This window comes from Neofelis nebulosa, chromosome X (assembly GCF_028018385.1).
Source record: "Neofelis nebulosa isolate mNeoNeb1 chromosome X, mNeoNeb1.pri, whole genome shotgun sequence".
In the NCBI taxonomy this organism is placed as follows: Eukaryota; Metazoa; Chordata; class Mammalia; order Carnivora; family Felidae; genus Neofelis; species Neofelis nebulosa.
Window position 1 is genome coordinate 26,956,348 of NC_080800.1, and position 16,307 is coordinate 26,972,654.

A 16,307-nucleotide genomic window follows, 5' to 3' on the forward strand; every position below is an offset into this window, starting at 1 on the left:
AAACGTAAAAAATTTTTCATAGGTATGCACTTACTTTCATAATTGTTTTCTGGCTATTTTGTATTTCCTTTGTTCTCTTGCTCTCTTCCTCTGTGATTTGATCTTGTCGTCATGTGCCTTGATTTGTTTATCTTTTATGTGTCTACCAAAAGTTTTTGTGTTGTGGTTACCATGAGGCTTATATACAATCTATGTGTAATAGTCTGTTTAAAGGTGGTAACAACTTAGTTTGAATGCATTCTAGAACTCTCCATTTCTGGGGTGCCTGGGTGGCTCAGTCGGATGGGCATCCGACTTCGGCTCAGGTCATGATCTAGTGGTTCGTGAGTTCGAGCCCCGTGTCAGGCTCTGTGCTGACAGCTTAGAGCCTGGGGCCGGCTTCGGATTCTGTGTCTCCCTCTCTCTCTCTCTCTCTCTCCTCCCCTCCCCTGTTGATGCTCTGTCTCTGTCTCAAAAATAAATTAAAAAAATAACAAAAAAATCTCCATTTTTACTCCTCTCTCAACATTTTACACTTTTGATGACACAATTTATATCTTTTTATCTAGTGCATCCATTAATGAATCATTATTTTTACTGCTTTTGCCTTTTAACGTTCATATGAAATTTCTAAGCGATTAACCTACCACCATTACAGCATTATTCTGAATGTAATGATGTATTTACCTTTACCAGTAAGGTTTATATTTTCATATATGTTCCTGTCACTAATTAGTGCCCTTTGAGCTTAAAGAAGCCCCTTTGGCCTCTCTTGTAAGACTGGCCGAGTGGTGTGAATTCCATCAGCTTGTGTGGAAAACTCTTCTATCTTTGCTTTACGTCTGCAGGACAGTTTTGCCGAATAGAGTATTGTGGATAGCAGTTTTTTTCTTTCAACACTTGGAATATATCATTAAACTCCATTCTGACCTGCAGAGTTTGTGCTGACAAATCTGATAGTCTTATATGGGTTCCCTTGTACTTCACACATTTTCTTGGCTGCTTAAGATTCTCTCCTTGTCTGTATCTTCTGACAATTTAATTATAACGTGTCTGGGTGTGTGTCTCTTAATTCCTCTTACTTGGAACTCTCTGGGCTCCCGGATCTGGAGGTCTGTTTCCTTGCTCAAGTTAGGAAAGTTTTTTGACCCTTTCTTTCTCTCTCTGCTCCTCTGAGACCCCTCTAATGTGAATATTTGTCAGCTTGATTGTATTCTAGAAGTCTCTTAGGCCATTTTCAGTCTTTGCTCTTCTGATGGATGGATTCTACTGTCCTGTCTGGGACTGCTCATCCATTCTTTGAGTATACGTCATCTGTTACTGAACCCCTCTCAAGTATTTTTCAGCTCAATTATTGTATTCTTCAGCTTCGTGGTTTCAACTGGGTACTGTCTTCTATTTTCTTTGTCTTTGGTGAAGTTTTCACCTTAGGTGCATTGCTCCCGAGACCGTGATGAGCATCACTAGGACCATCGTTTTGAACTCTATCAGTAAAGTCACTCATGTCCATTTCATTAACATCTTTTTTGAGGTTTTGTTTTGTTCTTTGATTGGCAACATATCCCCTTTCATTTTCCTTGACAGTCTGTGTTGGTTTCTATGCACTGGATAAAACAGCCACCTCTCCCAGTCTTGGACTGGTTTAAAATTCTTGTAGACGAATCTTCTCTTTCAACTCTGCCCTAGCTCTTGGTTGTCTCTCAAACATTTGTGTTTGTCCAAGCAGCTTTCTTGGTTCTTAGTGGCACCCAGTGATTGAGGGCAAGCCAAGACCTGTCAGTGTGCCAAAGGGGAGGATCGGAGCCAGCAGCTTTTCAAGCCTGCGGATCTCCTTTGTTCAGGGCAAGGCTGGGAGGTGGGAGGGAGTATTGGTTCCCTGTGCTCTGAGCCCCGAGGGAGAGCCGTTTACATTTTTTTGTTGGCCACCATCCCACCGAACCTGTGAACACAAGCCCTACTGGCCACTGAATCCGGATGATCAAGCTCTGTGTCTCCCGGGTGGCAGCCTTGAAAACCAAGAGATCGCACGTGACCTGGAGGGAGGAGGCGGGAGGGCAGCAAGATGGTAACCGCCAGCCTCCACGTTCGCTGGGGAGTATTTCAGGTGGCCCCTGTGTGTGTGTTAAATTAGAAGCCTACTCCTCAGGCTGAAGCTGTTGTGATAAATTAGGCGGCCTCTCCGAAGACTGAGTGGGTGTATTTTACTCTGTCGCCCCTGCGCGGAGCCCCGAGGGGTTAGCCATGGTGAGTCCGCGTGAGCCCTTGGCTATCTTGGACTCATGCCCTGTTGAATTGAAAGCCACATGTTCTGGGGGCCCATCTCTCAGGCAGGAGTCTGGAAAGCTGGGGCATCAGATGCAAGCTTCAGAGCTCTCCCCGGGAAAGCTGTGAGCTCCTTTCCAGTTGCGTGTTGCCACACGGGGGCTGGAGTTTATGACGGCATTGCGTTGTGTCTCAGCCTCTCCTACCTGTTTCAACGTGGGGTGTTCCCCCCCCCCCCCCCCCCCGCCGTTTGTCTGCAATGTGTAGGAGTCACTGACATGTGCTGGGTTTCTTTCAGAGGGAATTGTTCCGTATGCAGTTATAGATTTGGTATGTCTGTGGGAAGAGGTAATTTCAGGACTCTGCTACCGCCATCTTTAACCAGAACCTCCAAGTAAACCTGTTAAGTGTGTGGATTGTTTCTCTGTCTACACAAGGATGTGTTGTGCTTGCTTTCTAAAACGAATGCTTCTTGCGTAGACGGGGCTAGGCTAGACAAGGTAGGAGAGGGTTGATTTATGGAGGCGGGCAACATATTTAGGACCTTGTTTGTGGTTGGGATAGGGGCCGACGCATATGTCCAAACTCATCCAGACATATACATGTGTGCATTTCGTGGTGTAACACTTAACTTACAGAAAGTGAAAAAAATCAAAAGAAGGTAGGTAAAGGAAGAAAGGAACACTGGGAAGTGTTCTAGATCATAGGTGACTAGAACGAAATGAGAACTAAGTGCAAATGTGACCCTTCACTGGATGCTGAATGAAAAAAAAAATAGAAAGCTATAAAGAATATTACCGGCAGAACTGGGGCAATTTCAATTATGTATACTATTGTATCAGTGTTAATTTCCTGTGTGACAATTCTTTAGTTAAAACAATTTTTAACGTCTCTTTGTGAGAGGGAGCGAGTGCGGGGGTGAGCAGGGGAGGGCCAGAGGGAGAAAGAGACAGAGGATTGGAAGCAGGCTCTGAGCTATCGGAGCACAGCCCGATGTGGGGCTCAAACTCACAAACCGGGAGATCATGACCTTGGTGGAAGTCGGATGCTTAACTGGCTGAGCCACCCAGGCACCCCCTCCTGTGTGATAATTCTGTGAGAGAGGACCTTTAGTCTTAGAAGATAGGTGGTGAAGTGTCATTATGTGTGGAATGTAATTATTAAATGCGCCAGTTAAATATACAAACCAACAAACTCTGCACACATATAATAGGCACTTACACTGTAAACGTACACAGTATGCACACAGAGGTGTATACACACGCAGAAAGCAAATGTGGCAACATGTTCAATTAACTCCAATTCTGCCATAGTTTGAAATGACTCGGAATAAGAAGCTAGGGAACCTCTTTACCCAAATTAGTTGAAAAGGTGGGAAGAAGGTAAGGGGTAGTCAGCACTTAGGACTTGTCGCTAAGTCACAGACCCCTGTATGTGTAGTTCACGAAAGCCAAAAGAAGGTAGACTTTGCTAATTTGTCTCTTCCAACACAATGTAAGCTTCGTGGTGTTGTCCCCGTCCCAGAACGTACAGGAAGCCACATATGGTATGCAGAGACTTCACAGTGCTGAGTACCTGGTGGCTGCCGGAAGCACTCTAACTCATTAGGTTGCCTGGGACGACACGTTAAAAAGTCACCGGGAGACTCTCTGTAAAGAATGCAGCGTGGTTCTGCAACTCCCAGCCTTATCGCTGCTCGGACACTCAAAGCAGAAAGAATCGCGCTGCACTCACTCACATACTCGCATGCAGCCTTCGAGAAGATGGTTACAGAGCTGGACAAACACCAAAAACAGCCAGTCCGCCTGACACTAGCCAGTTAGCCTAAATGCACCACGTACGGCTCTTCTGCCCCAACCGTCTCGGCTCTCCAAATCGTCAGGACCACAACCTGACGGGTCCTGTCATTTGGGTGCTTTTTGGACACACTGCCTCTGTGCCAGTGATGACAGGCCTCGATGATTAATGCTCCTGAGCACGCAGGGGTCTGAATCTCACTTGTTGAAAATATGCAACTCAGTTTCACATGCTTTGCTTATGACTTCCAAGGAAGGGGAGATCCTGCAGCGGGAAATAACACGGAAGGCCCACGACCTCTGTTGTTTTTGGAGTTTACAGACTTTTCAAAGGCATCTATTTGTTCATGGGCTGAGCTATCACTTTCGGTCGCAACAGCCCCTTAGTTGTATTCAGATCTCACGGGGAGACAGGGAATCCGATGCCGACACCGCCCTGCATCCCCGGGGGTGCGATAAAGCCAGGAAGAGTGCTTCCCACACATTCTCTTCCTTCACAGAAGCACTGGAACCTGGCTTTCCTACGATTTGACTTCTCTGGAGGAACTCAGGACTCTGCCCACTGCTTGAAGGTCTTAAAATTCATCAGATTTGTGTCCACTGCCCTCTTCAGTGCCCTCATCTTCCTTCCTCTATTCCTAAGAACCTCACTACTGTCTGAAGAGCCCAACAATCCGGGTCTCCTCAAACCCATGAAAAGCAGCCCTCAATGGTCTCCATGTAGCAGCAGCTCACATGGGCAGGGCTTGAAAGCATTTTACCTTCATCATGTCCAACTTTCCAATTTCCCAGACCACGGTCCCTGAGCACCACAGAACTCACATCCTTCACTCTTCCTGTCCGTCCCACCAATTTTGGTTGGGCACTTGGCCTCTCTATGTGCTCATCTATGGAACATCTTCAGTATAAATGAAGTCTAAAATGAATTCGTCAACACACCAGGATACCAGAGGTCTACGGGTGAGGGATCAAGGAGAACACGCGTCTCTTCCCTTCCCGGAGGTAAGATTGAGAGGGTCAAGTATAACCAGTCTCGGCCCAGGGACAAGGAAACAGAAAACACGGGGTCTGCCTCATGCTGTGCCTTGAGAGAGAAGGAGAAAGGAAGGGGACAGAGCAAGTATTTGGGGCCTTCACGACCCGCCCCCGGCATGTCGAAGTCTAGCAGGGCAGGAAAATCCAACCGGCAGATGGCTGGTGACCGTCTACCATCATTTATGTCTCATGCCCTCCAGTTTTCTTCGAACCCCGTCCTAGCCTGAAAAACACTAGACCCTGTCCTCAACAAATTCATCTTCTACTCCAGTCCTTGTTGTTACTTAGTCACGTTTCACGAGCGTCTTCGCTTTGCTTAAGCCTCCCTCGTCTTCGAGCTGACCCAGTCCTTTACTTCCCTGAAGAGACAGAAATCCTCCAACTTCCCTCGTCTCGGCTGCAAATGCTTTCTCAGAAGTGGCTCGTGCATTTACGTGGTGCAACGCGCTGTAATTTGTTTTCTGCGTTTGACCTTGTGCCCGCATCTTCCCCCTACCTGCTTGCCACTCCTTTGCTACCCGGTCACCCAAATGGAGGTCTGCCTCCAGACGCCGGATCCCAGCACCTTCGTGACCAGCTTCTCAGCTCACGCCTTGCAGCTGTCGACTCTGTGGAAGGCGCCATCAGATCCCCGAGCCCGTCCTTTCACGCCAGTTACGGACCTGCGCTGCAACTCCTTTCTGCACATGACTTGGACCTGCCAGTTTCTCACAGTATGTCCCCAAAGGGATGACTATCTTCTTCCAACCAAGTGGCCTCGGCTCGGTTCCCAGTCAGGCCTGGAGCCCCAGGCACCGTATTTTCAGATCCTAGTCTCGCAGTCCTGTCTTCCCACCCATCCCTGATGTCTCCCAAGCCTAGACTCTGAACTCCCATAGCTTGGCCTTTTGTGTTTGCCTCTTGATCTCTCTTTCCACCTATAAAAGTTTTCCTCTGGGCCGGAGACAGCTGCCAGAATAGATCTTTTGAGACATTGCGTACCTGGTAAACAGGATTTTCAGTGGCTCTCCAACACTGACCAGTAGGAGTCAAACACCTTTGCCCAACACTCAGGTCACTGTACTGTGATCCCAGCCTTCCTCTGTGGCATTATTTCCTGCCCTCCTGCTTGGACCAGATTTCTCTACAGGAGTTCTGAGCCCTTGGCCCAAGGTCTTCATTTTCACTTAACGTCATTCCTTCTTCAAAGAGTGCTCGCTTCCTCCTTCACCCTTCAAAACTGTTCACAGAAAGCAATTCAGGGTAAAGCCTTTTCTGGCCTCCACAATGAATGGAGCTTAAAGACTAGACGGCCTTATTCCTTTTCACAATTTTCTTTCGTTACTCTAGAAAGGGGGGGAGAAAGGAGGAGGGAGGCAATCTCCGACAGGCTCATCACAGAAGCTGACACGGGGCTCGACCCCACGACCTTGGGATTGTGACCTGAGCCAAAATCAAGAGTCAGATGCTCAACTGGCTGAGCCGGCCGGGCTGTCCCACGTTGCCTTGTTCTGAGTAACGGAACGGCGGGCCCTTTGAGGGGCCCTGGACCGTGTGACTCATTTTTGTAGGCCGAAGACATTTATGACCGTGCCTTGTACGGAGCAGACAGTAGGTGATGCAGTTCATGACGTGAACCTCCGAGCAAACAATTCACCATTTCCAGCCCCGAAGGGAAAACAAACCGCAGGAGTAGCTAAGACACTTACCCATGGATTCTGAAGTCTGACTGCCAACCACCCGGAGCAGCATAGGCTGACTGCTGTCTGACCTCTGAAGAGAGGTAGAAGGAGAAGACACCGTTGTACCATTCACCTTGGCCTCGGCCTGGGGCTAAGGTATCCAGGAAAAAAAAACAGAATTAGTTTTCATAATAAGCACTCCAATAATTGTACACGTTTAAGATGAGCGTACTCAGGACTCAGAAATTATAAGCTCTTTTACATAGAAACTTGCCAAGTTTTGCTGTTGATAAAGCTCCGCAGATGACGTCTCTGTATCTGAACTGTCCCCCCTTATACATTTGAAAAGGAATGACGGCTCCATTGGAACGAGATCTATAAGATCACGAGACCCGATGACTGAACGACATAGAAGGTCATGTGACGATGGGGAAACCATGTGAGACCACAAAAACGTAATGGAGAATGAATACTTTTCTGCATTGAGTAACAAGATGGAGGGAACACGTGTCAAACTTCAAAACTGCCACAAAGCTGGGACTCCGTGCGGGTAGAGCCTACCGCAGTGTATGCTCTTGCTAGGTTTTCAATAGAGGCTTCCAAAGGGAGGTTTTAAGAACTAGAAACCGGGGCGCCCGGGGGGGCTCAGTCGGTCCAGCGTCCGACTTGGGCTCGCGGGTTCGTGAGTTCGAGCCGCGTACCGGACCCTGTGCTCACGGCTGGGAGCCTGGAGCCCGCCTCGGCTTCCGTGTCCCCCTTTCTCTCTGTCCCTCCCCTGCTCAAACCGAAAAAGAAAAAGAACTCCGTTTCAAGAGGGCACGATCTTCATTCGCTTTTAGGAGACGGGTGGAAACCTTCCGGTATTTATTTCCCAGCTCCACAAAGATACAGTGGTTTCCCTCGTCTTCTTACAGCCCTCGACAGCCAGCGCTTGGCTGGGCACCTACGGAGTACTCGACAAACGGATACTCGGTGAGAATCTGAAAAGGACCCCGAGCCCTACTGCCTAGCGCCGGGGCCGGGGGACAAAGGACGCGGCGGCCGCGCCGCGCGGGAGAGAGACGCGCGCCTCACTTGCTCCAGCAGCTGCCGGAGCCGCTGTAACTGCGACTCCAGCTGCTTGTTGTGGTCTTCTAGGATCTGCATCCTGGCCTCCAGGCGGCCCTTGTGCTGACGCAGGAGCTTGGCCTCGGCAATGAGCTCGGCGTCCCGGGGGCTCTGGGGAGAAGTGGGCATCATCTCGGGAGGGGACGGCAGTGGGGACAGGCCTTTATGCTCGTGCTGCTGCTTCAGACGGTCATACTCGGCTTGCAGGTTCCTGTGGGCGTCAAAAAAAAGTAAAAAAAAAAAACAAAAACAAAAAAACACAACAAGATCAAGTTGAACATCGCCTTCGGGTTTCCTAGAGGGCAGACAGCTACATCTGACCACCACCAAACACAACGGCAAGCGAAAGAGAGGTACTCAATGAATGGTTTTCATGAGGACGATCAAACAAAATAAAATTGGAGGCTTCCGCCCGGTGTGGGGAGAGGCTTTTCAACCTTTTTATTTTACACGAAAGGCCTTGTAAGTGCCACATTCAGATGAATGAGCAGCAATGGGTTTAGTCATTTTGCAACCATTTCTTTCTGATGTCATGAGATCACAAATTTTTACCTCTATCAACACTTGGGTTGGCTTCAAACAAAATCAAACAGCATAGTAGGAGCGTGACTGTGACCCACCACACTCTTGTAATAAATGTGACCTATGCCGTATTCGCTTCAAAAATTTTTGGAAGACATCAAGTCGCAGCTTTCCTATGTCCTCTCCTCAGTATCGAATCTCAGTCCCTTGGCCCCACCGTTTCCAAGGAGATAATGCCGTCCTGAATTCCAGGTCTGTCATTACCATGAATGTATCCACAAATACTAGGTTGAACTTGGCAAAGATGCTGGTCTCGGGCTGGTTTTTGGGTTTTTTTTTTTTTAACCTACAAAAATGGCCATTTCCTGGGATTCAATCTCACAGCATTATTTGGCAATGTTCTTAGACTTTAAGAACATTATGTTCAAGAACGTACATACCATTCTAAGAGTCGCTTTTTGCCTTCCACACCGTTTTGGAGATTTCTCCATGTTGATACATAATAGTTGGTGATTTTAAGTGCTGTAAGGTCTTATTCTCCTGCTTGAATACGTCAACAACATTATCCTGTCAATGGATATTTAAGTACTTTCCAACCTTTACTATTATAAACAGAGATGCAATTAACTTCCTTCTGTCTCCTTGGATACCTGTTTAACTTTGTACATGGCATCCCGCAGTACACAAATTTCAGATTGTTTTCTTAAAGTTTATTTTTGAGACAGAGAGAGACAGAGCGTGAGCAGGGGAGGGGCAGAGAGACAGGGAGACACAGAATCCCAAGCAGGCTCCGGGCTCTGAGCTGCCAGCACAGAGCCCGCCGCGGGGCTCGAACTCACGAGCTGTGAGATCATGACCTGAGCCGAAGTCGGACGCTTGACCAACTGAGCCGCCTAGGCGCCCCATGTAGTATGCAAATTTCGAATTTCAACATATCCTCTGCGTGTTCTGCTTCTTTTGAGAAAATCTTCCTTACACCTACAGTGTCGAGTTAAAAATTTGGGGTTTTTTTTGTTTTGTTTTTACACTTAGAACTTCACCCAGACTCTTTTGTGGCTGCTGTAAAGACACGATCTGATTTTACTCCCCATCCCACAGAGGAGTGAAGCCAGCCCCTTTCACTAACAAGTCCATCTTTTTGTCACTCCTTTCTAACGGTAGCTCTGCAATACATCAAGCCCTCATAAATACACAAGTGTGCTTCTGGGCCTGTTCTGCTGGTTTATTTTTATGTTGCCATGCAGATCGCACACTACAACTTGAACTAAATGGGTGTCTGGGAAGCCCACCTGCTGTGCCCTGCCTTAATGGTGTCTTGGCTCTTGTTGAAATTTGGGGTTTCAATTACATCGGATGGATACAGAGTCAACACGGAAGAAGTCACTTGCTGTTATCGCGTTATCACATCCAAGACTTGACTCCGGTCTGACTTTGCATCCATTAACGATACTCTGCCGTCCGCTGGGTTTTACTCCAGCTCTTCAGGTGGAATGCTGAAACCACACTTGTTTTTTTAATAAATCCATTTAAGACTGTAGATTTCCTTCTTGCTTTAGAATTGCCAAGAGTACAGTTCCAAATGAGGACACTTCTGTTGGCTACCGTGTGCCTGATTACGACTCTCGATCTCTCTCTTGTAGTTCCGGTAAAAACCACAATAAGATGAAGTATCATCTGTGAACAATGGGTGTCTGGCCTCAGTTGAGAGAACTTCCTCTCCACAAATGTGGGAGGTCTAGGTCTCTGAGAAAATCCATGAGATACAAGCTAAGTTTTCCCCCTGCCCAGTCTGAGAAAGTAAGATCATCATGTGACCAGGTTTCTAGTCAAGGAAATATTTCCTGTGGTTCCCTATCTGAACTGAAAGATCCACAGGGGATGGCGTGTCCTCCAAGATGCTGGATCTCCACAGTGGAGAAGACCTAAAACCCCATCTATTCTTTTTCTTTGTAAAGCTCTATCCTGGACCTAACTTTACAGGGTTTCTAGAAGTGGTGGACAGTCACGTGGGAAATCAATACGTGATCTTTTAGACTGAAATCCTATCTATCTGCCATCACGCTTCAAGGAAAGCTGTGTTTGCACTGTTTCACGGCAAGCTGCTTTGACCAAGCCGTAATAAGACAACCTCTCAAAACAAGTTTACCCTAAGCCAGACTCTGCACGTCAGTCCTGAAGGTGGGAACCGATACGTGTAGTTACTGACGTTAATTAAATCCAATGCCTGACTATTGAAAAATGCTTCTGCGAACTTGAAGCAGCATCCAGTGTTTACGAGGTTTCATCTGATAGGAATCACCTTTCTTCCTCCTTGCAGTTACTACAAGCAACCCAACTTCGCCGAAAAGTCCCAACTCATGCCACCTTTTAACGTAGAATCCCATTCAAGATTCTTCTTTCTGAAAACACTATTTTTAGATGTGGACTTGAGGACAGGACCGCAAACGATGACCATCTTCTGAAGTGCTCTTCTCAGAGATACAGGTAAGTGACTACATTTTCTAGAGAGGTCTTCCCTGGTACCTTGATCTTCTGGATCTAGCTGTCCAAAGAGCTCTTTTTTTTTTTTTTAATGAGTTCATTGTAAGTGTCTTTGTTCAGAAAACATGGCTTGGTGTATACAACATGATTACGTTTCTGTTTTTATGTTTGCCAGTGAAAACCAGAAACGGTTTATTTGAATCTGCCAGGGCTTCCCAAAGCTGGGCTGTAAAGAATATCAATGACTCTACAGAGGCCCCTTCTTGCCTTCTCAGATGTTGGAAATTCCTCTCAGGGGACCATTTCCTTAAAGACTCCTATCCTTCTTCAGCTCTGGAAGATTCTCAGCTATTGTGACTTCAAATACTGCTTCTCTGCCATTTCCTCCATGTTCTTCGAAAGCGCCTACTAGATATATTTTGGAGCCTGGTGGTGAATTCTGTCTCTCTCATTTGCTCATTTCTTTTAATGTCCTTACCTTCTCTGATGGGGTAAAGTCTAGAATTTGTCTTATTTTTTTAAGTTGACTGATTTATTTTGAGAGAGAGAAGGACAGAATCCCAAGCAGGCCCTGCACTGTCAATGGGGAGCTAGACAGGGGGCTCGGTCTCATGAACCACGAGCTCACGACCTGAGCCTAAATTGAGAGTCAGGCTTCACAGCTTAACCAACTGAGCCACCCACGTGCCCCTGGAGTTGGTCCTCTTGAGTTTAGTGACTTCAGTGACCACGGTTGGCATTTGCAAAGAGGCCTTTTGCGAATCCATCTGGTTCTTTCATTTTTACACCTCTCTACAGCCAGCAGTGGGGCTCAAGGTCCTACCCCTGAGATCAAGAGTCACCTGCTCTACTGAGGGAGCCAGCAGGTGCCAGAGTCGTTGTTTTACCCAGTGGTATTTCCTTATCTATTTCTTCTCCTTCTGAACTCGGCTCTGTCAGGTAATTTTATGACTGGGCCCACTCAGGGCCCCCCCCCCCGTCTAGAGCTAGACCTTCCCTTGGTAGTTGACAGATTGATACAAATGCACTCAGTGCTCATTTCGTCACCAGGCAAACAGGGTTCAGGTCCTGGTTTCAAGGCTGCGTAGCGATGCTCTCCTTGGCGACTGCAAGCCCCGCCTCCTCCCCTTGGAGCATAACGCTGCATCCCTGGCTGCAGGTAAGTGAGGCAGTCCAAACTGTTCTTTGTTCACTCCACGTACACGTCTCTACGTGTGTTTGTGGAGCCCTGGTTTTAAATGCCTGGCTCGGGGCCCCTACCTTCTAAGGGGAGTTTTAATTCCTGTTACTATAGCAGGAACTGAAGGTGCACTTAGTCATCTGTACACGCTGCTCAGCACGTGCGGGTTTTCTTCTTTTCATTTCCATCCGTCAGCCACCACTGGATCAATGCCAGAAGCAGGGGAAGGTGGCTGAAAACAAGGGCTAATGTCATGTGCATCAGCAGCCTCCCAGGACATGTTGATTTTATAGATGTAGGATCAGTGTTCCTTCAGTATTCATTCCCACACAAATTTACCAGGACAGGATTAAATGAGCCCAACAAGTGCCTTTCTCCTAAACACACAGGTGACACGCATAAATCTTCCATTAAGCTCAATAACAAACTTGATTTCCAGGGACTAGTTTTTCCTCCTAAGACTCTGAAGCAGGATAAGCTGTCAGGCCACAGGTTCAAAAATAGCTCAAAAGAGGGACCTTGGCCAGAAACCACGTAAAATACCAAGTATTTGAAAAAGTGAGGTGTGGTGTGTTGAATTAAAAGATACCTTTTCCTAACACGTGTAGTCCGGGTTGCAGCGTCGTTAGGGCCTATTTTTGCGACAGGAAATAGCAAAATAGGGAAATACTTATTTTCTGATCTTGAAGAATACCTGTGCCAGTGCCTTTTAAAGTTCATCATAACGCTAGGTTTTTTGGACACATTGTAGGGGAGAGCGTTCCCATACAAGACCAATAGAATACTTACCTCAGTTCCAAGGGGAGTTGTTTTAAAGCTCAACCACAAATACTCGCTGTCAATTTATATACTGCTAACAATGTATATCGCGTTCTTGAAGTTGTACATCTCACCCCTCTCAATTCTCTCATTAGAATGTACTTATGATGTCGTTTCAATAGAAACGAATGTATGTCAGCAATCGGATGACGACTCCAGGGAGAATCTATTTACGCTCTTGATTATCTGGTAAGTTATATTTCTCTGGTAGCTCCCTAAAGAACACTAATTCAAATTCACCGCACATGGCTTTTGTCACCAGAATTTCTTCCCGCAGCCAGTCCTCCTGAAAAGAAGGCTCCCATTATTTAAGTTCTTATTCTGCGTACAGCTTTAAAAAAATCCCTCCAGCCGACAATTATGTAGATGCATCTGGTTATTTTAGGTCATCCAGTGGACAAGCATGGGTGTCCAGATACAAATTGACATTAAAAATTTTCTCTTCCAGTGCACGTGGAACATTCTCCAAGACAGATCACGTGTTAGGCCACAAAACAAGTCTCAACAAGACTGAAATCATATCAAGCCTCTTTTGTGACCACAAGGGTACGTAACTAGAAATCAATTGCAAGAAAAAAATACTGGAAAGACACAAACACGTGGAAAGTAAACCACCAATGGGTCAACCAAAAATTCAAAGATGAAAAAAAAAAATACATAGAAATGAAAACGGGAACAGAATGGTTCAAAATCTTTGAGGCACAGCAAGAGAAATTCTAAGAGGAAAATTTACAGGGATACAGGCCTACTTCTAGAAACAAGCAAAGTCCCAAATAAACTAACCTACAACTAAAGGAACTAGAAAAAATACCCAACAAAGTCCAAAGTTAGTAGAAGGAAGGAAATAATAAAGATCAGAGTGGCATGAATGAAACAGACGAAAAAACCAGAACAGATCAATGAAACCAGGGGCTGGTTCTTGGAAACGAGCAACAAAATTGCTAATAAACCTTTAGCCAGACTCATCAAGAACAAAGAGTACACAAATAAAACCAGACATGAAAGGGGATAAAGAACAGCCAACAGGACAGAAATAAAAAGAATTACATACCAATAAATTGGACAACCTAAAATGAATGGATAAGTTCCTGGAAAACTACAGTCTCTCAAAACTGAATTAGGAAGAAACGGTTTGACTACATCGATCAGTAGTACTGAAAATGAATCAGTAATCAAAAAAACTCCCAACAAACAAAAAAGTCTGGGACCAGACGGCCTCACGGGTATTTTATATTAAACACTTTTTTCATTAAAAAAATTTTTTTTAATGTTTCTTTTTTTTTTTTTTGAGAGAGAGAGTGCGAGCAGGCGAGGGGCAGACACAAAATCTGAAGCAGGCTCCAGGCTTTGAGCTGTCAGCACAGAGCCCAACGTGGGACTTGAACCCATGGACCCTGAGATCATGACCTGAGCCGAAGTCAGAGGCTTAACCGACTGAGCCACTCAGGTGCCCCTTTATTAGAACTAATACCTGTTGTTTAAAAAAAAAAAACAAAACACAAACTTCCAAAGAAAAAGGAAATTACAGGCCCAATATCCCTGATAAACATAGATGAAAAAATCTTCCACAAAATTGAGCAAACGATACACCACATTATGAAAATGAAGGATAAAAGCCATATGATTATTCCAATACATGAAGCAAAAAACATTTGACAAACCTTAACATCCGTTCGTGATAAAACCTCTCAACAAGGTGGGCTTAGAGAGAACACACTTCAGCATAAGAAAGGCCATATATGACAAACCCACAGCTAACATCACAGTCACTGTGGGAAAACTTTAGAGCTTTTCCTCTAATGTCTGGAACAAGACAAGGATGTCTCCTCTCACCACTTTTATTCAACATACTACTGAAAGTCCTGGCCACAGCAATCTGACAAGAAATAAAGGGCATCCAAACTGGAAGGGAAGAAGTAATGAATGAATTCACTAAAGTTGCAGGGCACGAAATGAACATGCGGCAATACGTTGCATTTCTATAGACTGATAACGGACTAGCAGAAAGTAAGAAAATCCCATTTGCAACAGCCTCAAAAAGAATAAAATACCTAGGAACAAAATTTAACCGAGGATGTGAAACGCTTGTACTCTGAAACCTCTAAGACTATGATGAAAGAGGTCACAGACAGATGCAAAGATAGTCCATGTTCATGGACTGGAAAAATTAATATTGTTAAAGCGTCCATACTACTCAAAGCAATCTACAAGATTCAAGGCAATCTCTATCAGAATACCAATAATATTTTTCACAGAAGTAGAACCCATAATCCCCAAATTTCTATGGAATCACAAAAGATCCTGAAAAGCCAAAGCAATCTTGAGCAAGAAGAACAAATCTGGTGGTAACACAATCCCAGATTTCAAGTCATACTACAAAGCTACGGCAATCAAAATAGTATTGTACCGGCACGAAAAAGGACACCTAGATCACTGGAACAGAACAGAGAGCCCAGAAACAAACACACATTTGTATGGTCAATAGTCTACGACAAACGATCCAGGAATACCTAATGGGGAAAGATCATTTCTTCAATAAACGGTGCTGGGAAAACTGGACTGCCACCTGCCAGAGAATGAAATCGGACCATTTTCTTACTCCATACATAAACATAAACTTAGGATGGATTAAAGACCTAAATGTGAGATCTAAAGGAAAACATAGCCAACAATCTGTTGGACTTTGGCCTTAGCCACATTGTTGTGGATATGTCTCCTCAGGAAAGGGAAACAAAAGCAAAAATAAACTGCAGCTACATCAAAGTAAAAAGCTTCTACACAGCAAAGGACATCAACCAACCAACCAACCAACCAACCAGAAAACGTAGTGAATGGGAAAAGATATTTGCAAATGATGTATTAGAGAAGGGGTTAATACACATCATGTTTTAAACAACTCTTACAACTCAACACCAAAAAACCCCAAAGAATCCAATTAAAACAGGGGCAAAGAACTTGGATATACTTATTCTAAAGAACACATACAGATAGCCAATGGGCCCATGAAAATAATGTCTAACATCACCAATCATCAAGGAAATGCAAATCGGAACTGCAGTGAGATAGGACCTCACACTTGTCAGCGTGGCTATTATCAAAAAACCAAGAAACAAGTGTTGGCGCAGAGGGGGAGAAAAAGGACCCCATGTGCGCCACTGGTGGGAATGTAAATTGGTACAGCCTCTGTGGAAGACGGTATAGAGTTTCCTCGAAAAATTCAAAATTGTACTACCATACATAAGATCCAGGAATTCTACTTCTGGGCATTTGAAGAAAAGACTACCTCAAAAAGATGTATGCACCCCCATGTGTGCAGCAGCCTTGTTTACAAGAGCAAAAAACACCCACAAGTCCACTGAAAGAAAAATAAAGATGTGGTGTATCAACACTGGAACATTAACCGTAACAAAGGAAAGAAATCTTGCTATTTGTGACAACACGGATGAACCTAGAGAGTATTATGCT

At 45.3% G+C, this 16,307-nt stretch overlaps 1 protein-coding gene and 1 long non-coding RNA gene across 25 annotated transcripts in view; one reads left to right on the top strand and one right to left on the bottom strand.

The window, feature by feature from the left end:
* The window catches only part of DMD (dystrophin), a 2,138,536-nt gene that overhangs the window by 25,094 nt on the left and 2,097,135 nt on the right, over window positions 1–16,307 (bottom strand). For all 24 annotated transcript variants that reach the window (XM_058713880.1, XM_058713888.1, XM_058713887.1 and 21 more), the window contains 2 exons: window positions 7,808–8,051; window positions 6,761–6,884 (listed from right to left, as the gene is read on the bottom strand). In XM_058713880.1, the coding sequence (XP_058569863.1) occupies window positions 6,761–6,884; window positions 7,808–8,051 (368 nt within the window). The remainder of the gene's footprint in view (window positions 1–6,760; window positions 6,885–7,807; window positions 8,052–16,307) is intronic.
* Window positions 9,408–13,642, top strand: LOC131502838 (uncharacterized). The gene is made up of 3 exons (XR_009257215.1): window positions 9,408–10,846; window positions 11,894–13,031; window positions 13,291–13,642. It is a non-coding gene; the product is annotated as an uncharacterized LOC131502838 (long non-coding RNA).